The sequence below is a fragment of the Neofelis nebulosa genome, chromosome 8 (genome assembly GCF_028018385.1).
Source record: "Neofelis nebulosa isolate mNeoNeb1 chromosome 8, mNeoNeb1.pri, whole genome shotgun sequence".
Classification (NCBI taxonomy): Eukaryota; Metazoa; Chordata; class Mammalia; order Carnivora; family Felidae; genus Neofelis; species Neofelis nebulosa.
The window spans coordinates 82,149,583-82,177,041 of NC_080789.1; the positions used below are offsets into that span (position 1 = coordinate 82,149,583).

The following is a 27,459-nucleotide window of genomic DNA, read 5'->3' on the forward strand; positions in this document are numbered from 1 at the left end:
GCATGCAGAAAATCTACTGAAAGATCATTAGATCTCTGAACTGCCACTAACCTAAAGAAAATAATACACTGACAGTTTGGTCAGCAAGCTACATATTTCAAAGAACTTAAGTCTGTGATTTAACATCATAGGGACTCAACTCTAATAATAGTTTAGGATTCATCTGAATTATCTTATGGGCAACTGTTACAGATTTCAAGCCATCTCTAAGTTACTAGTATTAAACTTTTGAAATTATGAAGCCGAAAATATTTTGTATTCAAAATAAAAACGTTGCACTTGGAGAGACAGATGCATCTACAACTAGGCCACAATAAAGAAAATAAAACTCCAGTAATTCAAGCAGAGGATTAAATAGCTTAATTTTCCCTGGGGTTAATAAAAAAACAACAGCAACAACAAAAAAAATAGTACTGAAGATTGAAAAATTAGTTTATGAAATATAACATGTGCCATGAATGTGCCATGGTTAATGAATACGTATTCTAGATTTTGTAAAAAACTTAACTCATACATATTAAAATTTATAAACATTAAAATACTAAGGTAGAAAAAACCACACCAGCATCATAGAATGAATAATACGCCACCAACTAGAAGGTATTTGCAACACTTAAAAACAAAGAGTTAAATATAGCAAGGGTAATATAGTATTAATAGCTATTCTTAAATAGTTCTTACTATGTATTAGGCACTATTCAAACCAATATGAGTGTATATTAAATACATGAAGAATTTCTATGAATCAATTAAAAAAACACAAACAAGAAAATGAAAAGTGAGCAAAAACCTCAAATAGGAATTTCACAGAACGCAAAACACAAATGGTCCATAAACATAAAGAAAGATGCTCATCTACAATTCTAATCAAGGAAATGAAAATTAAAACCCCAATGAGGTATCATTTCATGCCCCTAGATCAGCAAAAACTTAAAAGGCTGTCAATATCTATTGTTGCTGAGGAAGTAGAATAGGAATTCTCATCCTCTGCTGGAGAAGGAACAACTGATTTAGAGAACAGTTTGATACTACTCAGTAAAGTGGAACACACCCAATGACCAAGCAATTGCACTCCCAGACATATGCTAAAAAGATACACATGTGGTACAGGGGGCATTACTTAACAATGGCCACTGGAGCACTGTTCTTACAGATAAGAAACAAAACAAAACAAAACAAAACACAACACAACACAATGACCATCAACAGAAGTGGAACAACAACAACAGCAAATATTGTAGTATATTTATATAATTGAAAACTATACAACAGAGAAAATGGGCAAAGTACCACTACATGGATGAACCTCAGAAACATAAAGTTGGGGGGAAAAGCAGCAAGTCGTAAAATATGCACCATGTGTTTCCATTTATATACAGTTCAGAAACAAGCAAACCTAAAAAATAATATTCACTCAGTGGGATAGATTTCTAGGTGGTGAAACTATAAATAAAGCAAGGGGATGCTTACCAAAAAAAATTAAAGACAACTGTGGTTTACCACTGAGAGAAGGAAAGGCATAAGGGAAGCTTCTGGGATACTAGCAAAGTTATATTTCTTAATATAAATTACTAGAAATTACTTAGGGGGTTATTTCATTATTTTTCCTTACACTGCATAGATACATTGTATGTTCTCTTTTTTTTAAATTTTTTTAAATGTCTATTTATTTTTTGAGAGACAGAGACAGAGCATGAGCTGGGGAGAGGACGGAGAGAGGGGGGGAGTCACAGATTCCAAAGCAGGCTCCAGGCTCCGAGCTGTCAGCATAGAACCAGACATGCGGCTCCAACTCATAAACCACGAGATCATGACCTGAGACGAAGTTGGATGCTTAACCAACGGAGCCACCCAGGCACCCCACATTGTATGTTCTCTTATGTTCTCCTACTGACACACTTTAAATTTAAACAAAAACAATTTAATATATTCCTTTTAGAAGAGTTGTGGGTAAGTCTACATAATGCATCCATCATTGAAACAATGTAGACATTTCAGACTAAGAAAGTAACTAGAAAAAAGAATGTAAGAAATAACTTAAAATCTGCAACAGAAAAAATCCTGAAAATTTACAATGGAGTCAAACTCATTCACAAGCAGAAAAACAACAAAGTAATGATATAAAGCATCTTTTGTCCACGTGTGTTCTAGAAAACACTTCTTCTTAAATGTCTGAAGGAAAATGGCTTCTAAGAGTGAAATAAATTGGGGGAATAATGGATTAAACAAGTAAATCTCCTGAAGAACCATCAGAATTTCCCAAACTCTTTGATCTGGAATCTTTTAACATGGTGAATCACACAGTAATTGATTCTTTTAGGACTTGTGTTTCATATAACACAAATAGGGAAACATTTTATAACACAGAGGTCACACTGGATACAATATTACCCCCAAGACTCAGGTCAGAGCAGGAGAAAAACAGTCTAGTAAAAGATTTTAGATGTCTAAGTCTCTGGTAACTGACCTGTCCAAGACAGACCCTGGACAGTCTCAATCAAAACCCATAACCAAATAGAACGCTTAGGGACTAAGTGAATGCTCATTCTGTGTTGTAGGAACATGGATACCGCTTTACTGTAAGGGCAAAACATGAAGTAGGCATAAAGTGCAACAGAAAAGATCTAGATAGGATCTAAAGAAATATTTCTCCAGCTTTTAGGGTCATGGTAGACTAATAGGCAGAGGGTCTTATTTGATATAGGTAGAGTTCAATAGAAGCCTCCAACACAAAAACCTAGGTTTCAAATCAGATCTCTCAGTTAAAAGGTTTTTCTATTAGTCTTGTGATAAAATAAGAAATTCTCTAATTTTCTACTCAAGTTTTCCCTAGGTACAATGAATCTATGAACTGAATCTGGAAAATTCTTCATAATATGCTTTTCTTACCATAGGCGGGGGAAACATGATAATGTTCTTTGAAAGAAAATATAAACACTGCACATTTATTTTTAAAACTCTTTATGATTAGATGACTATCATAAACTTTTGCATACACTATTCTTGGAAACTAACTTCTGGGGGACAGTGAAATATATTTTTAAGGAAAAAGTTGTTGAACACAATGTCTTTGTATCTCAAATATGTTAAAATATTTTTTAAGGAAAAAGTTGTTGAACACAATGTCTTTGTATCTCAAATATGTTAAAATATTATTTGAAAAGAGTCAAATGTCTATTTTTTCAGGGTATCACAGGGATTCAAATGGGGAAATGTGCTACTGTCATGGGTCTCTACAAGGTGAAGGCTATCAGACAGTCTCCTTCAGAGGGCTCTTGACAGGGTAGCATTCATTACCTTGGTAATTTACCACAACCCAGGCCCAATCCACAAGCCTTATAGGCTCAGAACTCTGACTTTTATCAGCGTCAATAAGGTAGCTCCATCTTTTAGAAGCAAACAAAAATTAACATAAGACCCAACAGAAATCAGAATACAAATTTAAAAAAAAAATTTTAATGTTTATTTTTGAGAGAGAGAGAGAGAGAGCATGAGCAGGGGAAGGGCAGAGAGAGAGGGAGACACAGAATCTGAAGCAGGCTCCAGGCTCTGAGCTGTCAGCACAGAGCCTGCAACGGGGCTCAAACTCACGAAGTGTGAGATCAATGACCTGAGCTGAAGTCAGATGCTTAACCAAATGAGCCACCCAGGTGCCCCAGAACAAATTTATTAATGTAGAATGACAAATATAACTGTGACAGAAGTAAAAATTCCTGTTATGGCCATACATGGCCAATACTCTCATTACATCCAGACTTATATGGACAGTTCCTGAGTATACATGGAATTAGAATTAAGAGGAAAGGAGTATTTAATAGCCTTCTTTCATTCTGTCAATAACAATTTTTAAAATTAAGCAACTACTGGGGCACCTGGGTGGCTCAGTGGGTTAAGCAGCCGACTTCGGCTCAGGTCACAATCTCGCGGTCTGTGAGTTTGAGCCCCGCGTCGGGTTCTGTGCTGACAGCTCAGAGCCTGGAGCCTGTTTCAGATTCTGTGTCTCCCTCTCTCTGACCCTCCCCTGTTCATGCTCTGTCTCTCCCTGTCTCAAAAATAAATAAAACGTTAAAAAAAAAAATTAAGCAACTACTGTGTCCAGGCAGTCTCCTATGTGCCAGGGATACAGAGGTCTCAACTTTCAGAGAGCTCATGTCTAAGTAACAGCTCGAGTACGTATTTCACAGAAGTTTACTGTATTATTATTAATAAAACCAAAAAATTTTGGAAACAATCTAAATGTTTAACAATAGAATTGTGATTAAATAATGGTAAATCCACATGATGAAAAGATGTAGTTCTTTAAGAAGAGTATTTTTTAAGTGTATTTATTATTTATTTTGAGAAGGAGAGAGAGAGAGAGAGAGAGAGAGAGAGAGAGGGCAGAGGAGGGGCAGAGAGACAGGGAAAGAGATTTCTAAGCAGGCTCCACACTGACAGCACAGAGCCCCCCTTGGGGCTCAATCTCACGAACTGCAAGATCATGACCTGAGCTGAAATCAAGAGTCAGATGCCTAACCAATAGCCACCCAGGGGACCCTAGAATAGGATTTTTAAGAAGCCATTCATGACACGGGGAAATTACCATAATGCAATGTTAAATGAAAAAAGCAAGCTACAAAAGCATATAATAGTACACAATCATATATATGTAAATGTATCACACGTATACATACATTTGTATATATTTCCTATTCCTTTATATACATAAGAAAAAGAGCAGAAAGAAAACCAACCAAAGTACTGTTAATGGTCATCTTTTTTCCTCTAGACCTTTTTGAATTTTCTAATTTCCTAAAATAACTCGACATGCCTTTTATCACCAAAAGAAAAATTACTTTTTAAAGTAATTTCAATCAACACGAATACCAGGATCTCTTCAGATTTATCTATCAGAAGCTATCTATGAAAGCCAGTCCTTGAACCTCAAATGTCTTTGAATTCTCAGAGAGAGCTCATCCTTTCCCCTTCCTTTAAGCAATACTCTCCATGGATGATTAACACACCCTATCTTTTCATCCAACCTGCTGTCTCGTATTTCTGGCTGTCTGCTGAACATTTCAACCTAAACACCTTACACATAACTCATATATAATTACATCCAAAAGTAAATGCATACTTTTCCCCCATAGCTAATCTTCTAGCAGCCCTATTTCTGTCCATGGCACCAACCCTTCTCCCAATCGGAAAGCTTGGAAAGCAGCCTTAATTCAACTCTCCCTTTCCCGTTTCAAGTTCATTAACAAACTCTGTCCAAACCTCTCTCCCACTCCACCTTACTCTTAATTCTCATTTCCATCACCTTATCAGTCCAGGCCCCATCATACTGTCAGTGACAGAAGTGCATCAGCTTTGGGGGGGGTCTTCCTGCTGCCATTCTCTGACATCTCTAAATCACATCATTCCTGGATGACGTCATTCCTTGGCTCAAAAACTTTTGAAGCCTTCTCCTTTCTACCACTCCAATCTAAACCTCTTTGCCTGGCTTTTATTAAACCCCATAATTTGGCTCGACCCTGACTACGTAAGTTTTTTTCCATTATTCGCCAGTCTCCTCCTTCATCAACCAACAGACATACCATAATCAACCTTACCACCAAACTTGGAATATCTGAACTTAAAAACAGTCCTTCCTTTTCCCTCTATTTGTATTTAAAGAGCCTCATGAATTTTTCCTCTTCTACGAAGCTGTTCTTGATTTCTCCAACTTCATTTACATTTCATTTTTCAGAACTTGTCTAGCATTTATTACAAATCTCTCAATTAGGCACTTAATTCCACTCCTGTATAAGCAGATTTACTGTCATGTATGTTAGTCATCTATTAAATTCCATATTCCTTGAGGACAAGGGCCATACCTTATTCTGTCCCCCACAGTATTTAGCACGATACACAGCACAACAAAAGTACTAATATTTGTTGAGTGAAGTAACCACCTCGACCCCCAGTTTCTCTTTAACTACAGGTTACATACATTGCTACCTACATTACATACATTGGTATATACATTGTAGCACTCTGGGCAGGTCAAGGACCCTTCTAAGGGATACAACAGGAGACTATTTTAGCACATGGGGAGGCCCACGTATGGAGGCCCATTAGGTATAACACTGTAGTGATGACAGAGGGTCTACATGTGCCATAACTGGGACAAAGAGAGTTCTAGGGAATGATAATTGGGGTTCTTGAAGTCTCTTTCAAGGGGACAGTAATGAGGATCTCAAACACCTTCCAATCTCCATGAGAACAGGTACAAGGTCTTTTGAAAGAGTGCCTTGACTGAGGGAATATCAAAGAGAAATGCATAATAAAACAAAAAACCTAATCAGGGTCCTGCTTATTCATAAAATGATATTACATAAGTCACCAAATCTTAGGTGTTATGCTGCTATTAAGAGATGGTAACTGCCAGCTGACAAATATTTTCACGTGCATAGTTGTAGTGCCCGTATCTATGAAGTTCTTTGGAGTCTTGAAAGGGCTTTCTACATCATCTTTTATTATCTGAACTTTCCTAAATGCAGGGTGAAATGGACTTTAAGATAGACTTCAGATACAACAAATATTCTGTCTTATTGAGTCTACTTTAAAATTGTTTTTTAATGTTTATTTATTTTTGAGAGACAGAGCATGAGTGGGGGAAGGGCAGAGAGAGAGGAAGACATAGAATCTGAAGCAGGCACCAGGCTCTGAGCAGTCAGCACAGAGCCTGATGTGGGGCTCGAACTCAGGAACAGCGAGATCATGACCTGAGCCGAAGTCAGACGCTTAACCGACTGAGCCACCCAGGTGCCCCTTATTGAGTCTACTTTAAATACACATACCTGTATCACCGTAAAATTTAAGAGCTACTTCAGAACCTAACTATTCAATGACTTCATAACATGAGGTTTCTTCTGCAGAAAAGGTAATGTTTCAGAATACTTAACCTGTCAACATCTAGCATAATCTCTAATACTTTCTTCTTTGTAGAGAGGTATTTTAACTTACTCATTTTGTGCTAACTCAATTAAAATGTACATGGAATCCACCAAATATAAGTGTTAAAAACCAGTTTTCAACAAAATTTCTATTCACAAAATTTGACATTTTACTTTAAGTTTAAAGAAATAACTTGTATCTATTTCAAAGTGTAATGACTGGGTTCTCAACAAAGGCATTATTTTTGTCTGGATCTTACCCCAAAATGTTAAGTTTTTTGAAGGGATTACTTTGAGGCTTCTTGTGGTTTCTTTTAGCAACTGTACAGTGTTAAAGAATGGTACAATGGTACTTGGATGTCTGCTTCATACCCTAGCATACAGGATCTGTAACAGACTCTTGGCTGATGAGGAGGCAGACCTTGCAAAAACTGAAAAATGAACGTTTTACATAGAGAATTGCTGCTGCTGTTGCTAAGAAAAGCTAGCATTTACTGACTGCTTCTGAGCACACGTTAAACACACTGAAGGTTATATACACCATATGTTAATATATGCAGGCTCTTGGGGCACCTTGGTGGCTCAGTCAGTTAACCGTTTGACATTGGCTCAGTTAACCGTCTGACATCATCTCCCAGTTTGAGCCTTGCATCGGGCTCTCTGCTGACAGCTCGGAGCCTGGGGCCTGCTTCAGATTCTGTGTCTCCCTCTCTCCCTCTCTCTCTGCCCTTCCCCCACTCACACTCTCTCTCTCTCTGAAAAATGAACATTAAAAAAATTAATAAAAAATACATGCAGGCTCTTAAAACCATGTCTGTCAAATAGCAAACCCGACATAAAAGCTTATCATCATCATCTTCATGTCACTTCATTCTGAGAAGAGGATAAATACATTATGAAGCAGGCATTACTTTACCGTAGCTCCCATCCTCCCCATTTTACAGATACGAAATTAAGTCTAGAAGACTGAAGTAATTTCATTTGTTCCAGGCCACACAGTTAAGTGCTAGATGCAAAGCTTGTTCTAATCACTAGGTGATTTTCCCCCCTATTTTATTGAGATATCATTGACATACATGACTGTAAGTTTGAGGTATACAGCGTGATGGAGTGACTTACATATGTTGTGAAATGATCACTGTTGTAAGTTTAGTTAGCATTCATCATCTCCTACAGACACGATAAATAGAAAAAGCAAAAGAAGAAAACGTTTTTCTCCTTGTGAAGAGAACTCTTAGGATTTACTCTTCAGCAAGGTTCCTATATAGCATACGGCAGTGTTAGCTGTGGTTGTCATGGTGGACGTTCATTCCATCCCTAGTACCTGCTTAGCTTGTGACCGGAAGTTTGTACCTTTGACCAGCTTTCCCCTGTCCTCCCTGCTCCCCTCGACTCTGGTAAGCACAAGTCTGAACGCTTTTTCTATTAGTCTGTTTTGTTTTGTTGTAGATTCCATATATAAATGAGATCACATATATTTGTCTTTCTCTATCTAGCTTATTTCATTTAGCATAACAATATTCAGGTCCATCTATATTGTTGTAAGTGGTAGGATTTCCTCATTTTTTTAAATGGCTGAATATTCCAGTGTGTGTGTGTATATACATATACACATACACAATTTCTCTATTCATTCATCCAACAGTGGGTGCTTTGGTTGTTTCCCTGTCTTGACTACTGTAAATAATGCTGCTATGAACATGGGGGTGCAGACAACTTTGAGTTCGTGTTCTTTCTCCTTTGGATATATTCCCAGAAGTCACTATGTAATTTTGATTCACTGATCAAGTGACTTAAGCTTAACATTGAAGAAAAGGTAGAAAAACTTCAGATATTCTTGTAACTAAGAAAGAAGCTGGTTATGCTCTGAAAAAAAAAATGACAATAATGAGAAAAGTCTAGCAAATTATTTGTTGCAAAAAAACAAACAGGAAGGGTGTTAACAACAATGTGGTGTCAGGTCCTTGCAAACACATACCCCAAATATGAGTATTAAAGAAAGAGAACTGACATTTTATTTTTTTTTATTTTTTTTTTTTTTTAAATTTTTTTTCAACGTTTTTTATTTATTTTTGGGACAGAGAGAGACTGAGCATGAACGGGGGAGGGGCAGAGAGAGAGGGAGACACAGAATCGGAAACAGGCTCCAGGCTCCGAGCCATCAGCCCAGAGCCTGACGCGGGGCTCGAACTCACAGACCGCGAGATCGTGACCTGGCTGAAGTCGGACTCTTAACCGACTGCGCCACCCAGGCGCCCCGAGAACTGACATTTTAAAAATTCCTTTAATGTTTATTTATTTTTGAGATAGAGAGAGACAGAGCACCAGCCGGGGAAGGACAGAGAGAGAGAGAAGGAGACACAGAACCCAAAACAGACTCCAGGCTCTAAGCTGTCAGCACAGAGCCCAACGCGGGGCTCAAACTCATGAACTGCGAGATCATGACCTAAACCAAAGTCGAATGCTTAACCAACTGAGCTACTTAGGCGCCCCAAGAGAACTGACATTTCACAAATAAGTATATATGATACGGTTAAGGATCACTGAGTCTGATGTGATAGGACTCTGAACTGGACTAGAGCAATGGCGGAAAGGTAGAACATAAAGAATTGCTGATTTGAAATATTCTAGAGACTAAAGCTGACACAGAAGTAAACTGAGTTTTAATGGGGACTGCAACTTTTGAATCTGCTAGAATTCTTCGACAGCTAAAAATCACGGCATCTGATAAATGCCTGCCTGGCTAAGCCTCCCATCTCTCAAGTAAGGAAAGAAACCTTCTGGATATGAATGTGACCATGGCAAGTAATTAGCTGATTAAATGGAAGTACTGGGAAATCTGACAGCAATTTTGAAGTTTGTGATGATGACTGGGAATGGGAATGTGGGACATTAGAGGATGCAAGTTACAGACAGTTCCCAGAAAAGTAACTCTTGTCTGAGACTCTAAAGGGAAGATGCATAATATGTTTCAGGAAGCTCTCGAGAACACAACTCTAGTTAAACCAGCTTTGAGTAATATTTACTGAGTATCCACCATGGGCCAGGTGCTGTTCTTGGCAGGAGGGACACAGGTAACATAAAATCCCTGCCTTTATGGAGCTTACATTCTAGTTGGGGAGGGGATAGAAAGTGCAGGAGTTGAGAGAGGCATTAAAATTTTAAATAAGGTCATCAGGAAAGGTTCCATTGAGAAAGAAGTTTGAATGAGGTGGGAAAAAAAGTGATTTCAAAATGTGGGGGAAGAGGGTACCACACAGGGAACAGTCAATGCAAAGGCCCTGAGGCAGGAGTGTATCTGTAAGAAACAGCAAGGAGATTAGCATAGCAAGAACAGAGCGAGTGAGCAGCAGTGGTAAGAAAAAATGTTCAGAGAGGTAAGAGGTGGTGCAACACACAGGACTTGCAGACGCCATAAGGACTTTGGATTACTCCTGAATTACACGTATAAGAACCCACACTCATTGGGTCCTGTTACACTGAATGCCTATGTGAAATATCTGTGTTTTACTAGGTGTTGTGAGGAAAACACAAAGGAAGCAGAAATCATGATTATTCCCCCAGAGACAGTACTCATTTTAAGCTCTATTTAAATTATAAATTCAAAATGAATTTAAAAGAATAAGGAAAATGATCTAGATCTATTCAGGACGTGATAAAGTACCAGGTTGAAACTCCTAGGTTTTAGAGTAAAAATTCCTAAAGTTACATCACTAAAAGTAGCGAAGAAAGAAAGGTGAGAGAGAGAGAATGAATTAAAGAAAGAGAATGAGTCAGGAAAACATGAGGGAGAAAGGTGTAACCAAACAGTATTGCCCCTAGTCATCCTAGCTGTGTAGGAAAAAAGTAAAACTTGAAATGATTTGGTAGAAGAAAATAGAGCTCTGGTTTGTAGACTGGAAAGGGTATGAACGACAGAGAAAGAGGGCAGATTCTGGAAAGACTGGTTGCACAAAGAGCTCTCCAATGAACTTAGTTTTCGAAGACACGAAGAAGAGACATGCACAACGTGGATGCCTATGAAAGAAACGCAAGATGGTATCAGGAAGTCAAATGTCCACAATGAGTGAACTTAAGAAAACCATTAAAGGGCTACAAAAGCGGCTTCTGAATTTCTGTCTGGAAGGGAAAATGTGCAACAGGGCTGGGTAAGTTTGTTAAGGTAAATGGTGTAGTTAACATATAACAGGAAAAAGAAAGAAAAACCACTTCTGTTTTGCTCTTTTAAAATATTACACTTGCACAGCACTTTACAGTTTACATATTTCTATTTTATGACATCCTTGCTGGGGAAGCACAACCCCTGTGTTATAGAGAACCCCCAGTCAGATAGATGCACACCCATCAGCCACCACTCAGGCTCTGCCTCTCTTCACAGTGGGGTGGGGAACAAAGGCCAAAAGTAGATGCCCAAGGAGGGAGCTAAAGCCCAGGACACAGAAGGCCATCAGAGAGCCACCCGCATGCCCTACAAATCTTCTGACTTGGCCAGCTGATCAGTTTGCAAATCATGGACCCATGGATGAACGCGGCCAAGTGCTCTAAGTACTCTGACGAACAAATGAAGACCAGAGAGCTGTGCTGAAACTGCCCAATCTTTCAAAATGAGGAAAGAACATGAACATTACAAAAGAACATAGATGTTACAAAACATTACAAAACACTAACTGTTGTGCTTATCATCCATCCTGAGGAAAATTCTAGAACAGATAATAAGGCAGATGGCTTTTGAACAAAGATGGGTGATCACTAAACTCAGCATGGAATCAGGAGGAACAAGTCTTGCCAAGCAACTTTATTTCTTTTGCTGGCAAATCCACAGGACAAATCATCTCTGTCACTTCAGAAAGGACTGAACAAGCCCCACTCTCCAATTCTTTTTAGGGGGAGGATGGGAGAAAGATGAAGACAAATGGGCTGAATGTCTATAACCAATTAAGCAACAAAATTCGGAGTGCTCATAGATAAGTTCTGCAAGACTCGCTGAGCTTAGACAATTATATTATTTGGATATATTAACTCGACAAAGTCCTATCCTTATCAAATGTATCCTTCTCAAAATCCTTATCCCAAACTGGAATCTGGAGACAATAGTCAAAAAGGGAACAGCAGATTCTGAACCCAAAACATTTTTAGTAGAAGGTTAACTTTAACAAAGGAAATTTAATGGAGAAAAGGTAAAGAATTATATTTGGATTTTAAAAAAAAATCTAATGCTATGCATAAATTGTGACAAACTCTCATAGGCATAAAGAACTAAAAATATTTGTTGAACAAAGCTTGACATCAATTAAAAAATGTGAAATGGCCACCCCAAAATGTATGCAGTCTCAATCTCAGGCTGAGCTAATGGACATAAAAGGTCAGGAACAAGGAAGGTGAAAATCATACTGTACCCTGTATCAGTCAGCTCATACCTGGAGAAGTTTTCAAGAGTCGGCAATCAATGCCTTATAGTCAGCACACAGGGACAAAGCAAATGCCCACAGAATTTGAAAATTAAATCATCCCTCTGGGAGTAATATCAGCATGAATCAAATAGAGTGGTAGAATTTATCTATCAACATAAGTAATTCCAAGAAAATGTGTGACTGAAAATATTTAGAAACACAAGTCCAATCAAAAGCAAACAGGGTATAGTTTCTAGGAGGCAGGATTAGAATGTGAATTAGGAAAGCTGAAACCTTGTCAATTTTGTTTACTTCTGGCGAAAGAAACCGTGTTAGCAGAACTGTTATATTAATCTGGGGGAGAAAAAGCAGGAGTTTGACCTGCAATATTTTGCCTGCCTTTCCATCGCACTATCAGAGGCTGAAATGCACCGCCCACAATCAGATCAGCGCTGGGCAGGGGCATCCTTATAAAAAAAGAGGCTCCATTAGGCTCTCATGGCTTAGTGATGCTTCCCATGAAGACTGTCCTTGTGGGTGACAGTATGCTGACCAAATGATGCAAGCTTCCATTCTACTCAGTTATCTTAATAGGTTAATTTAGTTGGCATTCTTGTGTTTATATCAGTCTCCTGGTCACTTGCTAAATGTAAGTAAATTTCCCTAATCCTCATTATTTCTGGACACACACAAACAATTGGGATTTATAGAGCTGGAAAAGTCTACACCTTAAATATTAAATATTCGAGAAAGAGATGGACAGAGGAGTCCCGAGTTCAGAAGAAGTCTGAACAAGATGTACAGATTTGGAAGCGATCATCACAGAGTGGTCACTGAAGATATCAGAGTATGTGAGATCATCCAGATCCCACAGCATGTGGAAGGAGAAGAAAAGAACAGGGGACAGAAGGCTGGAGAACACCAGCCACTGAAGGGAATGAAATTTAGGTGTTCTGCCTTTAGCAAGGAACTAAAATATGTGGACAAAGACTAACCATCCACTTCCCAGAGATTAGAGGGAACACATACAGTTAAGAACCCAACTAGATGACCTATACAGCATCTTTCAGCTCTGAAAAATGAGTCAAAGACTTTCAACTCCATCCAGTATTCCTCACAATCCGAGAAATAACTTTTTGTCACATTACAGAAAAACTAAAATTATACCCAATTTTATTCTTTGACTTTGTTAGCCAATGGTAGGGAAATGTTTTGAAGAATTAAAGCTTCTTGTTTTCTGAAAGCAAAGCGTACTTGGTTTACCTGTAGAGGAGGCTACAGGCTCTAGAAAATAGGTTCTTACCCTATTTTCCCTTCTGTGGGACCTGTTATGAGTAGTATGAGAATGCAGTTTTGGGGCGCCTGGGTGGCTCAGTCGGTTAAGCGTCCGACTTCCGCTCAGGTCAGGATCTCACAGACCGTGAGTTCGAGCCCCGCGTCGGGCTCTGGGCTGATGGCTCAGAGTCTGGAGCCTGCTTCCGGTTCTGTGTCTCCCTCTCTGTCTGCCCCTCCCCCGTTCATGCTCTGTCTCTCTCTGTCTCAAAAATAAACGTAAAAAAAAAAAAAAAAAAAAAAAGAAAATGCAGTTTTACCCAACCACATTCTTGCTTACTCTTCCCTTCCTGCCACCTCTGCCTGACTAGGGCTAGCCGTAATCTGTGGATTTAAATCTTAAAAGCTATACTACATTTCAGAAAAGTACCTGTAACGTTCACTAATATTTAAAATCTGCTGGTTTCTGTTACCCTTTCCATTCAATTCTAAAAACAGAGGCACAGGTATATACACACATTTTGAAAATCCAGAAATATTTGATTAAAACAAACTGTCATTTTTGTCATAGCAATACACCCAGTGTATTTGCAAACAAGACTACTTGCAGTTCAACTTAATCTTACAATATGGCACCTGTCCCACTAAGTGGCACCTGGAACTGCTGTTACAGGTATTTGACCCTTTAACCATAGGCACCTTTTCTCCACCCCCTACCCTATGCCTCCCCCAACACTCTGTAACCCTTCTTTTTCTTTTCCTGTTCTTGTCTTTAATTTCCTCTTGGTAGTGCCCATAAACTTTTATTACCACCAATGGCACTAACGCTAACACAGCTGCTAAGCCCGACCTAGAAATACAATGGATATAATTCTTTTTTTTGTTTGTTTATTTATTTCGTGTGTGTGTGTGTGTGAGAGAGAGAGAGAGAGAGAGAGAGAGAGAGAGAGAGCACACAAGCAGGAGAGGGGCAGAGAGAGGGAGGGACAGAGGATCCAAAGTGGGCTCCGTGCTGACAGCAGAGTGGCCAATGTGGGGCTTGAACTCATGAACCGTGAGATCATGACCTGAGCCAAAGTTAGACGCTTAACCAACTGAGCCACCCAAGTGGCCCACAATGGATATAATTCTAATGAACTTTTTGGTTGTCCTTCTAAAACAACTTCTATATTCTGTTTTAGTGACCAATCCACAGGACAGAAAGAATAAATGGCTGTAGGAAATAAAACATGTAAAAAAGAAACTTGGAGTGCTTCCTAACTCCCGCTGTCTGATACAGACTATGTTTGCATAGTTCGGAATCGTGATTTGCAGGAGCAGGTTTCTGAATGACCAGAAAAGGTGGGAGAGGGGCACACTAGACTCCATGTTTCACACCAGTTGAAGTTTAGAGTCATGCTAAGTTACTAAAATATAGTAAGGGTCAGAGTAGAGAAGATGGAAAAAAAAAAAAAAATCAAGTCTAAAACCAGAACAAAAGGACTTTAGCACTAGGTATTACAGTTCTGGGAAAATTTCACGGGTTCCATAAAACTTTATGGGAAAGGTAAATAATTAGGTTCCTACCACAATCTGCTCCCTTGAGTCCAGTGCTCTTGAAGCTACCCTTTGATGCTGCAGTTCTCTTTATATGACACCCCCAGTGGCTCCAGGCATTCATCAGAGAAAAGGTCTTCAGTGCACGGCTTCCTCCCTTTATCTCTCTGGCTATTGTTATCAATTATTTCTGTTTAATTTCACAAAATGGAAGCGAGAGAGACAATTTAGCACCAATTTAGCACTGCCAGTATACCTGCAGGCTAGGAATGGGAAGCAGAGCAGACAGATGCCTTCCACTAGGCTTAAGAGGCAACAGAAATACTTCCTTACAAAAGCTCAGTGTGCAGGGGCTGGGCAAAATAAATATTAAAAAAAAAAAAAACATGGCAAATAAAAAGCTATTTTATTAAGACAAGTCCATTTATCCTATCCATCTTCACGTCCCAACACTAAAATAACCCAGGTTTTTGTGGCTCTCTAAACAGTCTCTTAGATCTCTATGCTATCATGTCCTCCTGCTGCTTGCTGGCCTGAAAAACTCCTACTCAGCCTTCAAGTTTAAGCTCACACATTACCACCTCCCTGGAAGGTTGCTTTGATTCTCCCAAATAGGTGCTCCTTTCCCTTAGATGCTCCTCCTACTGCTCCCTCATCACAGCAGCTATGTGCTATTGCAATTATTTCTATACCTGGGAGTGTGGCTCTCTAGTTGCCTGCCTGCTGTCTGAGGGAGCACCATGTCTTTCTATTACTGTATCTCCTGGTACATGACATGACATGTACCCCCACAGGTAATTCACAGCGAAAGAACTCCCTAGGTCTCAAGTTGGAGGGGCAACACCCATCCATCCAATTCTCCCTTTTCCAAACCCACCTTGTTTAGAACTTCATTATCTATCTCTGGGGCACCTGGGTGGCTCAGTCGGTTAAGTGTCCAACTCTTGATTTAAGCTCAGGTCAGGATCTCACAGTTCATGGGATTGAGCCCTGTGTCAGGCTCTGTGCTGACAGCTCAGAGTCTGCTTGGAATTCTCTCCCTCTCTCTCTGCTCCTCCCCTGCTCATGCTGTCTCTCTCTCTCAAAATAAATAAACTTTTTTTTAAAAAAAGGACTTTACCATCTATCTCCTAGATTAGTCTCTTCAAAACAAAAACACAAATTAAAAAAATACATATGCATGCCTACATTCATTTCAGTACTATTTATGATAGCCAAGAAATGGAAGCAACCTAAGTGTCCATCAACAGATGAATGGATAATGAAGATGTCATATATTTATACAATGGAATATTACTCAGCCATAAAAAAGGATGAGATCAGGCCATTTGTGACATGGATGTACCTAGAGGGCATTATGCTAAGTGAAATAGGTCAGATTTAGGAAGAGAAATACTATAAAATTTCATTCACATGTGGAATCTAAAAAACAAAACAAATGAATAAACAAAAAGCAGAACTGGGCTATAAATACAGAGAAGAAACTGATGGTTGCCAGAGAGGGGGAGGGAGTTGGGCAAAACGGGTAAAGAGGAGTAGAAGGTACAGGCTTCCAGTTATGGAATGAATAAGTCATGAGGATGAAACACACAGCATGGGGAATAGAGACACCGTAATAGCGTCGTATGGTGACAGATGGCAGCTACACTTGTGGCAAGCATAACACATAGAGAACTTGAATCACTATGTCATACACCTGAAACTAATGTGACACTGTGCGTCAACTACACTCAAATCAAAAAACATTAAATTAATAAAAATAGGTTAATCTCATCATTGGTCCCTCATTTCTGGTCCCTCTTCCCTTGAATCCATTCCAAATACACTATTGCCACTATAATGTTACCAAAGTGTGGCTTTAATTAAATGTACCAGGTTGAGCAGTTGATGATGCAGAGAATAAAAAGCTGAAAAACACCTGTTCTCTAAGCTCCATGGGCTCAAATCCAACAAGGCAGAGAGAGAAGTAAATAATTAACATACAATTTATCAGCTGTTATAGAGAAATATCCAACTCACACTAATCCCTCTACCTGGCCTGTGCTTCACTCTTAAATAGCCAATTCGTATTTCACTTTACACAGGAAGACTTCCTAATCTCTGCAGCCAGAAGCCATCCCTCCTTCCTCTGCTCCCACAGTACCCTGTCACTCACTTATCACTCTCTGTTTGAATTACAGTTATTTGTACCCACACATTATGTCTCTTACTGGATCGAACCTTTCTAAGTGGAAGTGCAACACATTTTACTCGTCTCTATTTCGCCATGGTACCTAACACAGGGCCCTGCAAATAGCTGATAAATGTTGAATTATGATGATCAACCTCACTAAAACATTATGAGTCTGCGATTCCTTTAGGATTTGCCAATATTAAGAACATCGGTGGGTCAAATATATGCAATGCAGGACTGACATTTTTCCACTCTAGCCACAAAAATAGAAAAAGTCTATTCTGTTTGGCTAGATAATAGTGGACATACGGAAAATATCCTCAACCAGATTTGGAAGATGTGTCCAAATGAAATGTATCTCTTGTAAAAACACAACAAAAGGCGGGGCGCCTGGGTGGCGCAGTCGGTTAAGCGTCCGACTTCAGCCAGGTCACGATCTCGCGGTCCGTGAGTTCGAGCCCCGCGTCAGGCTCTGGGCTGATGGCTCGGAGCCTGGAGCCTGTTTCCGATTCTGTGTCTCCCTCTCTCTCTGCCCCTCCCCCCGTTCATGCTCTGTCTCTCTCTGTCCCAAAAATAAATAAAAAACATTAAAAAAAAGGGGCGCCTGGGTGGCGCAGTCGGTTAAGCGTCCGACTTCAGCCAGGTCACGATCTCGCGGTCCGTGAGTTCGAGCCCCGCGTCAGGCTCTGGGCTGATGGCTCGGAGCCTGGAGCCTGTTTCCGACTCTGTGTCTCCCTCTCTCTGCCCCTCCCCCGTTCATGCTCTGTCTCTCTCTGTCCCAAAAATAAATAAAAAACATTGAAAAAAAAAAAATTTAAAAAAAAATTTAAAAAAAAAAAAACACAACAAAAGGCAATTCCCTAGTACTATAAACCAGGCCACCAGCCTCTGCTGACAAATACAAAAAAAAAAAAAAAACTATGAAGGGCAAACATGATGCGGTGTGTCCACACTGGGGCCAACTCAATGGGCAGTTGCTTCACTAAGGAAAAAAATCCACACTTTAGTCCAAATCAAATTTAATAAAATGAGATACTGGCACAAGATAAAATTTCAAAGATGGATCATTGAATAAGCTCTCTGATCTTTCAAAGAAGTTGAGTATATGTATCTTATCCATTCTTTAAAGTTTACATACAATTTCCTACAATAGTGACACTATAAGACACCTCCTCAAGCCCTGGTTAGGAACTCCATTGAAATTTTGTCTGTACTCCCTCTACCCCATTCCTTCACCAAGATTATTTTAGTCAGATGCAACCATTGTATGCAGCATGAGGTAGGCAGCAACTTGACCATCCTTCACCTGAATCACAAGAATGGAGGACGTTTAACATTTCATGATTTAAAATGCAGAACTAAAATTCCAACTTCTCAGTTTTGACCAAAAAGGAAGCTCAAATCTCAAAACCTTAATACCCTTTAAGAAAATGCCGTGCTGTAATGATAGTTATTTGCTCTTAATTTGCTTGAATGAAGTCAGAACATTTGATTATGTCATTTATTTCAGCATTAAAATTGCTGAGGACAGGGGCGCCTGGGTGGCTCAGTCGGTTGAGCGGCCAACTTCGGCTCAGGTCATGATCTCGCAGTCCGTGAGTTCAAGCCCCGCGTCAGGCTCTGTGCTGACAGCTTGGAGCCTGCAGCCTGTTTCAGATTCTGTGTCTCCCTCTCTCTGGCCCTCCCCCGTTTATGCTCTGTCTCTCTCTGTCTCAAAAATAAACATTAAAAAAAATTTTTTTTAATAAAAAAATTTAAAAAAAATTGCTGAGGACAAGAACTGCATCTCAACCAATTGTGCACGGTCCTTAGGAAACTGCCTGCAGCACCTTTTAATCTAAAGACCTGAGTTAAAGTTTGCCAGGAGGATTAAGTAAGAAAAAGTGGAGGGGGGGGGGATGCTTTTAAGAAACTCTAAAGCACAATACAAATATAATGTGTGACAAGCATTATTCTTACAATAAGCTCCCTCCAAGAGCAAGTCCCCTTCTACAGGAAATCTGAATACAGCTGATGTATTTCTGTATACTCTTCCCAAAAGAATTTGTGTGACATGCAAAACTGTAAATAACTACTTAAAAAGGGAGGAAGTGAAGGGAAGAAAGAAAACTCAGGTGGGACTAGAAGAAGGAAGTAAATTAAACGGCAGGGGAGAAGTTTATTAGATAAAATAAAGCAATACAAGAGAAAAGTAAACTGGAACTTAGGGATCAATTTCTAACTCCATCACTTACTATCTACCCACATGAATCTGGTCACTTCACCTCCATAGACTCCAGTTTCCTCACGTGTAAGCAGAAATAATAACTCATAGGGTTGCTGCAGGGATTAAATGAGATAATATTTACATAAAATACTTAGCATTATGTCTTGTACATAGTAAGTGATAAGTGAGTGACTAATTGTTGATAAAATTATTATTAGACCCGTATACTGATCGGTGACATTCAGGAAGAGAAAAGAGCCAAGAATACGTCAGAAGGGAAGATGATATACAGAGAGCTCAGTCTATAAATTCTTGCTGGGAGACAAAGTTTGAGAAACATATATTACACAAAGCATTTTTCATATTAAATGTACAAATTACATACTGTGTCTCCAGGATTGCTGAAGAGTCTAGAGAACTGTAGCCAAAATCTCGAAGTCATAAAAGTAGAATAGCAGTGACTGTATGGAGGGAGAGCAGGACAGACCCCACCCCGCCGCTAAAAAAAATAAATAAAAATAAAAAAGTGCTTACCGATGTGTACAGAAGCCTGCTTCCAAACTTTCAATTTTTTTAACTTTTCCTAGACAGAATGAAACTTAGGTTCCATAGCAAACGTACACCAACTCTACTGGCCAAAATTAGATGGTATTAACAACCGTGCACAGTCATTTAGGCTTCCATTATTTGCTCTTTAGTCTGGGGAAGTTGTATTTGTGATGGATTTTAGGTGTTAAGTATTTTTAACTCCATCATACTCAGTAATTGCAAAAACAATGAAAATGTTTCAAAATTAGGAATCAGATTTAGAGACAGCAAATCATTGTAAAAAGTAAGAAAACAGTGGATGCTGCCTGTGTAATGGGATCAGACTTATTGGCTGTAATATGTGAAAAGTCTATACCCATGGAATCAATAAGAATCAGCAGAAGACAAGGAAAACAAGAAACCCTGCATGGGGTGGCCAGAGAATTAACATCACTTTGGGTTGTCAACTGGTCTAGTGTTAATTCAGGAGAAGGCAAGGAGTTTAACAATTTAAAAGCGAAGCATAGTACAAGTACTATCATAAAACTGCTAAAGTTCGAGGCCTTTCAGTGTGAATGGTCAGCTCACTATATGACCTGTCACTGCTAACCTCTTCCCTAAGGCCTGTGCAGATCATCTAAGAGGGAGGCTGCCTGTCTCAGTAAATTTTCAATGTAGACAAAACTAGTCTATTAGGGGAAAAGACGGCCAAAAACTTCTACCAGCAAGGAGGTGAGAGTATATCTGGTTTCCCTTTGAGGGACCAACTCACAGTCCTTTTTACTAAAAATAACCTTTCAAAACCAAATCTGTACTTAGAGAAACTTTTAACTTTTTTTTTGGGGGGGGGGCAACAAAGCATAGTTTTCTTATAAGTATCTGCATGAAATTATGGGCTGAAGATCCTAAAAATGTTGTCAATCAGGCAGTGATAAATGGAAATAATATTTCATCACTATTAATTTAAGCTATGTATATATGTACGTATATGTATATGTATGTATATACATGTATATATATGTGTGTGTGTATATATATTTGTTTTGTCTAATTGTAATAATAAAAGTATATGAGCTTTAAATCTTGGCTTTAGTTCTGCTCCTTCTGTTAGGTTTTAAGCTCACCAACCATGAATTATCCTACTGTGGAGGTTTTCTACAATCTACCCAAATCATACAAGGAGAGAACACTTACTATACTCAATCACAGAAAATGTGCCTCTGGAACTCTATTAGGAATTTGGTCAATCAGGACACAGACGAAGGAGCTGAAGTGTCTGCATTTCGGTAGACAGTACCCCTACCACTGCCAAGATATACTTTTTATCCTAACCTTTAAATCCAGTTGAGTTTACTGTGATCCCAATACTTAGATAACCAATAACAAATGTGAACTATTCTTGCAACTTCATTAATAAAATCATTTGGACTATTTATTCAACAAAGAAGCATTTCTTGAGTAGGCCTATACTAGGCACAATGCATTTGTATGGCACCTTTTATTTTACAATCCCAAAGAGCTTTCAAAGTTGCCCTAACATAAAGTATCAGTGATTGAACATCTCTCATTTTATTTTATTTTATTTTTTCAATTTCTTTTAATGTTTATTTATTTTTGAGAGAGACAGAGACAGAATGCGAGTGGGTTAGGGGCAGAGAGAGAGGGAGACACAGGATCTCAAGCAGGTTCCAGGCTCTGAGCTGTCAGCACAGAGCCTGACGTGGGGCTCGAACCCACGAGCTGTGGGATCATGACCTGAGCCAAAGTTGGACGCTCAACCAACTGAGCCACCCAGGCGCCCCGAACATCTCTCATTTTATACATGTACAACACTCTACTCAAAACCGTGATTCATGGGGCACCTGGCTTGCTCAGTCGGTAAAGTGTGTAATTCTTATCTTGGGGTTGAGTTGGAGCCCTGCATTTTGTATAAAGATCACCTAAAAGTAAAATCTTAAAAACAAAACAAAACAAAACAAGCAAACAAAAAACCTGATTCAGGAATAATAAATTGAGCTGTTGGTGGAAATAAAAACTCAAGGGGCTGAAACAATCAACCATTAACTAAATTCCAACTTCCCAATTCAATCCAAAATTACCCAGTGCCAAGTGATTTTTTAGAATTACAAGCCAAAATATACAATGATTCAAACATTCCATTAGGGAAAGGAGTTAATATAGTTACAATTTCCCATTCCTAAATCCTTATGGGTATGCTACTAAGTAATAAGTCAAATTTATCAAAAGTCCCACTCAGTGGTTATATTTAATTTGCATACATTTGAGTAACTTTTTGAAATGGATTACCTAACTTTCCAAAAATAACTTATTTACCTGGGTTTTCTTTATTTTGAGGCTTTCTAGGTCTTTCTAGAAAATTGAGCTCTAAATTTATGTGTCAGTGAAATGCATTTGCCAAAATCAATTTTTTGAAACAGACCTGAGAAAGACCATCAAGAATGGAAGAGAAAATAAGGATAGTGAGTAAGCACAGGGACAGGTATAAACCAGAATTCTTGGCTTGGAACCCTTGTTCTATGATTTTCTAGTTAGCTGGTCTTGGTAACTCAGTTACTCTGTCTGCAAAATGGAAAGAATAAAAAATACCTACTCCATATGGTTGTTACAGGGATTAAACCCAGGTAGATTAGTACATATAAGGGTTTAGCAGCAATCAGCATTATATAATGTATTTACTTATTATGATTATCATGACTAAATCATCCAAATCATTTACACAAATGCTGTTCCCTCCTCAAAACCTTCCTTATCTGATCTAGTAGAATTTAATCCCTCCCTCCTAGGCTTCTCCACAAAATGCATCATGTATCAGTTATTTGGGTAAATTTCCCTCCTAATGTCGATTACTTACATCTCTTTGAAGATAGAGACTACAGCTCATCTGAGTGCACCAGACAGCAAATATTGTTCATTGCTGTCTTTCTTCTCCCTCTCTCTAAACGTTCTTAACAATCAAACCCTGTCAATTACCAAACTTTTACCTGGAGACAGGAGCTTTATGTAACCCAATGCACTTATGTACTGGTCTTACCTTGCTAAATATTCTGTTGAGACTTAAATAAAATTTTGCAGGGAGAGGGAAGAAAGAAGGACTCATTTAATACACTTAAATTGCTGACTAAGAATATCTTTGTAAACTAATGTATTTTTTTAAAAATTTCTTATGCCTTAAAAGCTTGCTTGCATTATTTCATTCAAAAAAGCCCAGGGTACTTTTAATGTAAAAATACAGTAGCATAATTTCTGCATATGTCAAGTCTAACCTAATCATAACTTGCCCATCTGCTGATTTTAATGTAATCCTGGGGATGCTAGAAGACAATATGCTTGCTTGATTCACCCTACACTATTTATGTAAAATAAAATAATTTTAACATTACATTGAGATGCAAATCTTTCTGGCTTTGATACGTGCTCCCTTTTTCCTCCTAAAAAAAAAAAAATGCCACACACACACACACACACACACACACACAAAACAAGCCTCCAACTTATTCCGGATCACTGGAAAGCATTTTCTATAGTATTATCCAACTTCGCTTACACAATGACGTTCCCCTTACTTTGAGAGAACTTTTCTGAAAACAAATGGCTGATTTGAGTGCATTGCTTTGTTGCCATTTTCTACAAATTCTCCTTTGTTTTTATAGTGTCCTACCTTTTGAAATAAATTTTTCAGCATAAAAACTTCTGAGGATACCTATTCATTTGCACAAATATTCCTAGTCTCTATTCTTTGACTCATTTTAAAATAAACTAAAAAAAACAGAAGGCTAAAAAAGAATTGCACCCATTTAAGGTGGCTTTTCTAAGTTTAATTTTTGTTTTTCATTCCTCAATAGCAGGTCCTTTCAAAGGAGTACAAAAACTACATCCAATTTATTTCTCATCCTAAACACATCCCAGCCAAATGGGAAACGTTATCAGTCATCTTAACCAGGAGAAAAACACAAAGCTAAGCCAGATCAAACCAAATTTTCTTTTTTTTACTTTTGAGATCAAGATTTTTCACATAAAAGTGCTTTGATAAACCTATGCAATGAACAAATGTAATCACAATTTAACATCATATTTTGGACTAATTTCTCTTCCTCAAATAGTCATAATAGTGGCTAATTCACATATAATACCTCTCAGCTACCGGGTAGAGTATAGTAAACTTAATTGTTTTATATATCCTGAGGCATACAAAGAAAGGTCAATCAAATACAAAGAGGTTCCCAGTATGTTATATACACATGTGACTGAGACAAAAAAAATCTACCCTAAGAAAAAACTGGACTTAATAGATCCTGCCTTAAAGTAGGGAGACCTGAGAAGTTGAAGCCCCCATCCCATCCCCACCCCCTAAAAGACAAGGTCTCCCTCCCACCTTACAACCAGGAGGCATAAATTAAAACACTTAAGAGTTGTTTCCTCAGACTTTAGCAGTAAGAAAGCTAATACTCAGGCCTTTTCCGAGCAGTTGGCTTCTATCAGAACTTATCACAAGTTATGTGAAACAGACAAGAGCATTGGTTCTGCATTTTACCAAGTGAGAACGGCATCGCAGTTTTTGGACAAGCCACCACTTCCAGCACCCAGCTCTTCCCGCCCCTCCTCCCCCCATTTCTTTTTATATCTTTCCTCCAAACTTGCAACCCGAAAAGTGATGCCACAAAGCAAAAGCCGCATCAGTAAACGGGAGGCCACCGGTTTTGAAAATAAAGTTTGTTCTTTTGCTGTCAACCTGATAACTTTTTAAAGACGAAACGTCTCCTACTCAATCGGGTACAACCTATCCTATTCCCATACCAAGCAACCACTCGTTTGTCCCCGACAGTAAAGAGGAAAAAAGGGAGTGGGAGCAAATGATGTTTAAAAGAAGGGTCTACGGTGCCAGGGGTAGGGACAGATTTTGAGACCGGTGTTGAACACTCCGTGCTTCTGGGAGCTGGGCGGCTTTACTGTGTCGATCCGAGAAATGTTTAGCAATCTGACGCATCAGTTTTTAGGAATGGTACACAAGCAGCCCCCACAATTTGAGCCATGCCTAGAATACCTCTTCTTGGTGACACGGGCTGGAGGGCATGGGACAGGTGAGCCCGGGGTACCAGGAAAGGTTCCGCGACATTTGTTATTGTTTATGAAGCCCAGGCAGGGACCGGGATCGGGGAGCTCGGGGGCCGAGGAGTGGAAGGGGAGAAGAGCAGAGAAGCACAAAGATTCCTCCTCGGGCTCAGGGCTACCCTCCGGACACACGGGGCTAGTATCACCTCGGGGAGCAAGAGGGCGGGCCAAGGCCGTCGCTGGGGCTTCACTGGAGACACTGCCAGCCCCGACATTAGCCGAGTCGTCCCTGGACACCCAAAGACACATAAGATCTCCTCCTGCCCCTACTCGCAGAGTTGGGGCCGGCGCGGCGAGGGGGGCCCCCAGCCGCGGCCGCCGCGCGCCCCATCCGCGTACTCACCTGCCTCCGGTCGCGCCCGCGGCCGGCTCAGCCTCCGCACGGACCTCAGCCGGCCCGGGGCCCGTCCGCTCCCTTTTGCCCGCTCCGCCCTCGCCCCGCCCCCGGGAGGTGGAACCCGCGGCCGCGCCGGAATCTCGGGGCGGCCTTCCTGAACTCTCGCGAGCCCTCCCTCTTCGGCTTCTTGGTGGCTAGGCCGGTCCGACTCGGCCCTGACGTCATACGCGCCATAGCCGGAAGTAGCCTTCTGTCGTCAACGCCCGCTCCTCTGCCCCACCCACTTACGCCTGGTGAATTCCTGATGGTCCTGGAGGAGTTGTCTGGACTGCCACTACTAACCTCAGTAATCAACCTCACCTCACTTCCCTCTAATCTACTCAAAACTGGTTCAGGCCTCTTATGAGAGTGCCCAATGTGTTGCCACATTAGTCACGTGTCCTAAATGACAGAGTTTTTCTCACTATTTCCCAGTGTAATGCAAAGAATGTTGGAAATGGAAAGGGGTTTAGAGATAATTCCCACGAATCCACGCAATTTGCAGATTACGAAAAGGTGATAATTAACAAAGATGGATTGGCTGACCAAGTTGCTTAGACACTAGCTGTGGGATCTAGAAGTAACCCGGGTTCCTTGACCCTTTTCCATCTCACCATGACTCCACTGCAAAGACTTGAAAGGGATTTAAATTTGGAAACGCCACAAAAAACTGGGAGGCATACACGAAAAACTTGCTTAGGTTATCTTGGAAAATCTAAAATATCTGACACTACTGGGCTCCTTTATGTAGGATCGGTGAACCAGGAGGAAAACCCCTGCATCATGACTCAAAAGAGATGACTTTGTGAAGATGATGCATTTGTCTTTGGGGAGAAAAGTTTGTGGGCAAACCAAATAAGAGAATCGTTCCCAATTATTGTTAACAAATTTATCTTTGATCTGCATATTGGAGGTGTTATCAAATACCCCTGGCTTTTAGAGACTACTAAGGCAATATATGAAGCTGGTACTGTGCTTGCAGAAAACATAATGATCTTTAACTTCGCCAAGAGCAAGTGATAGATGCAAAAGACTTAGGGAAGCCTCACGACATCACTTCTCTCTTTTTTTACACTCGGTGCTTTTCTCATACATTGCTTGGTAACAGAAAAAGCACTACTGTGGTAATTAGTGTATTCTTGAGGAAATCATTTCCACCTTTATCATATGGTCCTTTTGAGGCTCAAATGACCATTGCCATGTACAAGTATAAGGAAGTTTCATTGTGATCAAACATGCTTGACAGAGGCCTATACACCTCTTTCCCTCCGCCACACTCGCACATACATTAATTCAAATGAGTAGAATGGAGAACAGTTTGTGGAATGTTCTAGAGCAATTTTATACTTTCCAGTATGCCATTTTTTTCATACCACTAGAATAATATGGACTAGTCTAGGGTATCAGAAGAGGATAATATGGAGACTAAAGCTTTAACCTCCAGTTTTTAAACTGATGCTATTCTAAACAAACTCCTGCAAGAAGTTGTTGAAGGTGCCTGAACTAAAATAAATTAAAGCCATGTGCCCTTCTGGAAGCTTGGTGAAATCTATGGATCTTTTTCAGAATATTGTCCTTAAATGCATAAAATAAACCATCTAGGGCTACAAAGGAAATTGATTTTATTAACATGCAGTTATTGAAACACTAAAAAGTGAATTTGTGATACAGTTATGTGGTAGGCAGCTTCTAAGATGACTCCCAATAATCTTCATTTCCAGTATTCTTGTCTTGTGCAACCCCTCCTCTTGAGTGTGGACCTGGTGACTCGGTTCTGAAAAAGAAAATACATCAAAACTGACGTAATGTCACTTCTCATGATAAAGTTATAAAAAGGACCTTGCTTTCATCTTGCTATCACCTCTTGCTCTCTCCCTTGCTCACTCTCTGGTGGAAACCAGCTTGCCACACAGAGACCTACCTTATGGAGA

General features: G+C 39.6%; 1 protein-coding gene and 1 long non-coding RNA gene across 12 annotated transcripts in view; both read right to left on the reverse strand.

Annotated features, from left to right (window-relative positions):
• The window catches only part of STK38L (serine/threonine kinase 38 like), an 86,090-nt gene extending 60,449 nt beyond the window's left edge, over positions 1-25,641 (reverse strand). Inside the window, exon 1 of one of the 2 annotated variants that reach the window (XM_058743280.1) lies at positions 25,496-25,641. Coding sequence is in view for 1 of the 2 variants with exons in the window: in XM_058743278.1 (XP_058599261.1) it covers position 19,880 (1 nt within the window). In the remaining variant the exon portion in view is untranslated. Of the gene's footprint in view, positions 1-19,879; positions 19,994-25,495 lie in introns of those variants that run through there. The other variant, XM_058743278.1, reaches the window with a different exon arrangement.
• A 1,492-nt stretch (positions 25,642-27,133) lies between these two features.
• Positions 27,134-27,459, reverse strand: part of LOC131519837 (uncharacterized) — a 95,862-nt gene continuing 95,536 nt past the window's right edge. For all 10 annotated transcript variants that reach the window (XR_009265820.1, XR_009265823.1, XR_009265818.1 and 7 more), the window contains one exon: positions 27,134-27,302. This is a non-coding gene — a long non-coding RNA (uncharacterized LOC131519837). The remainder of the gene's footprint in view (positions 27,303-27,459) is intronic.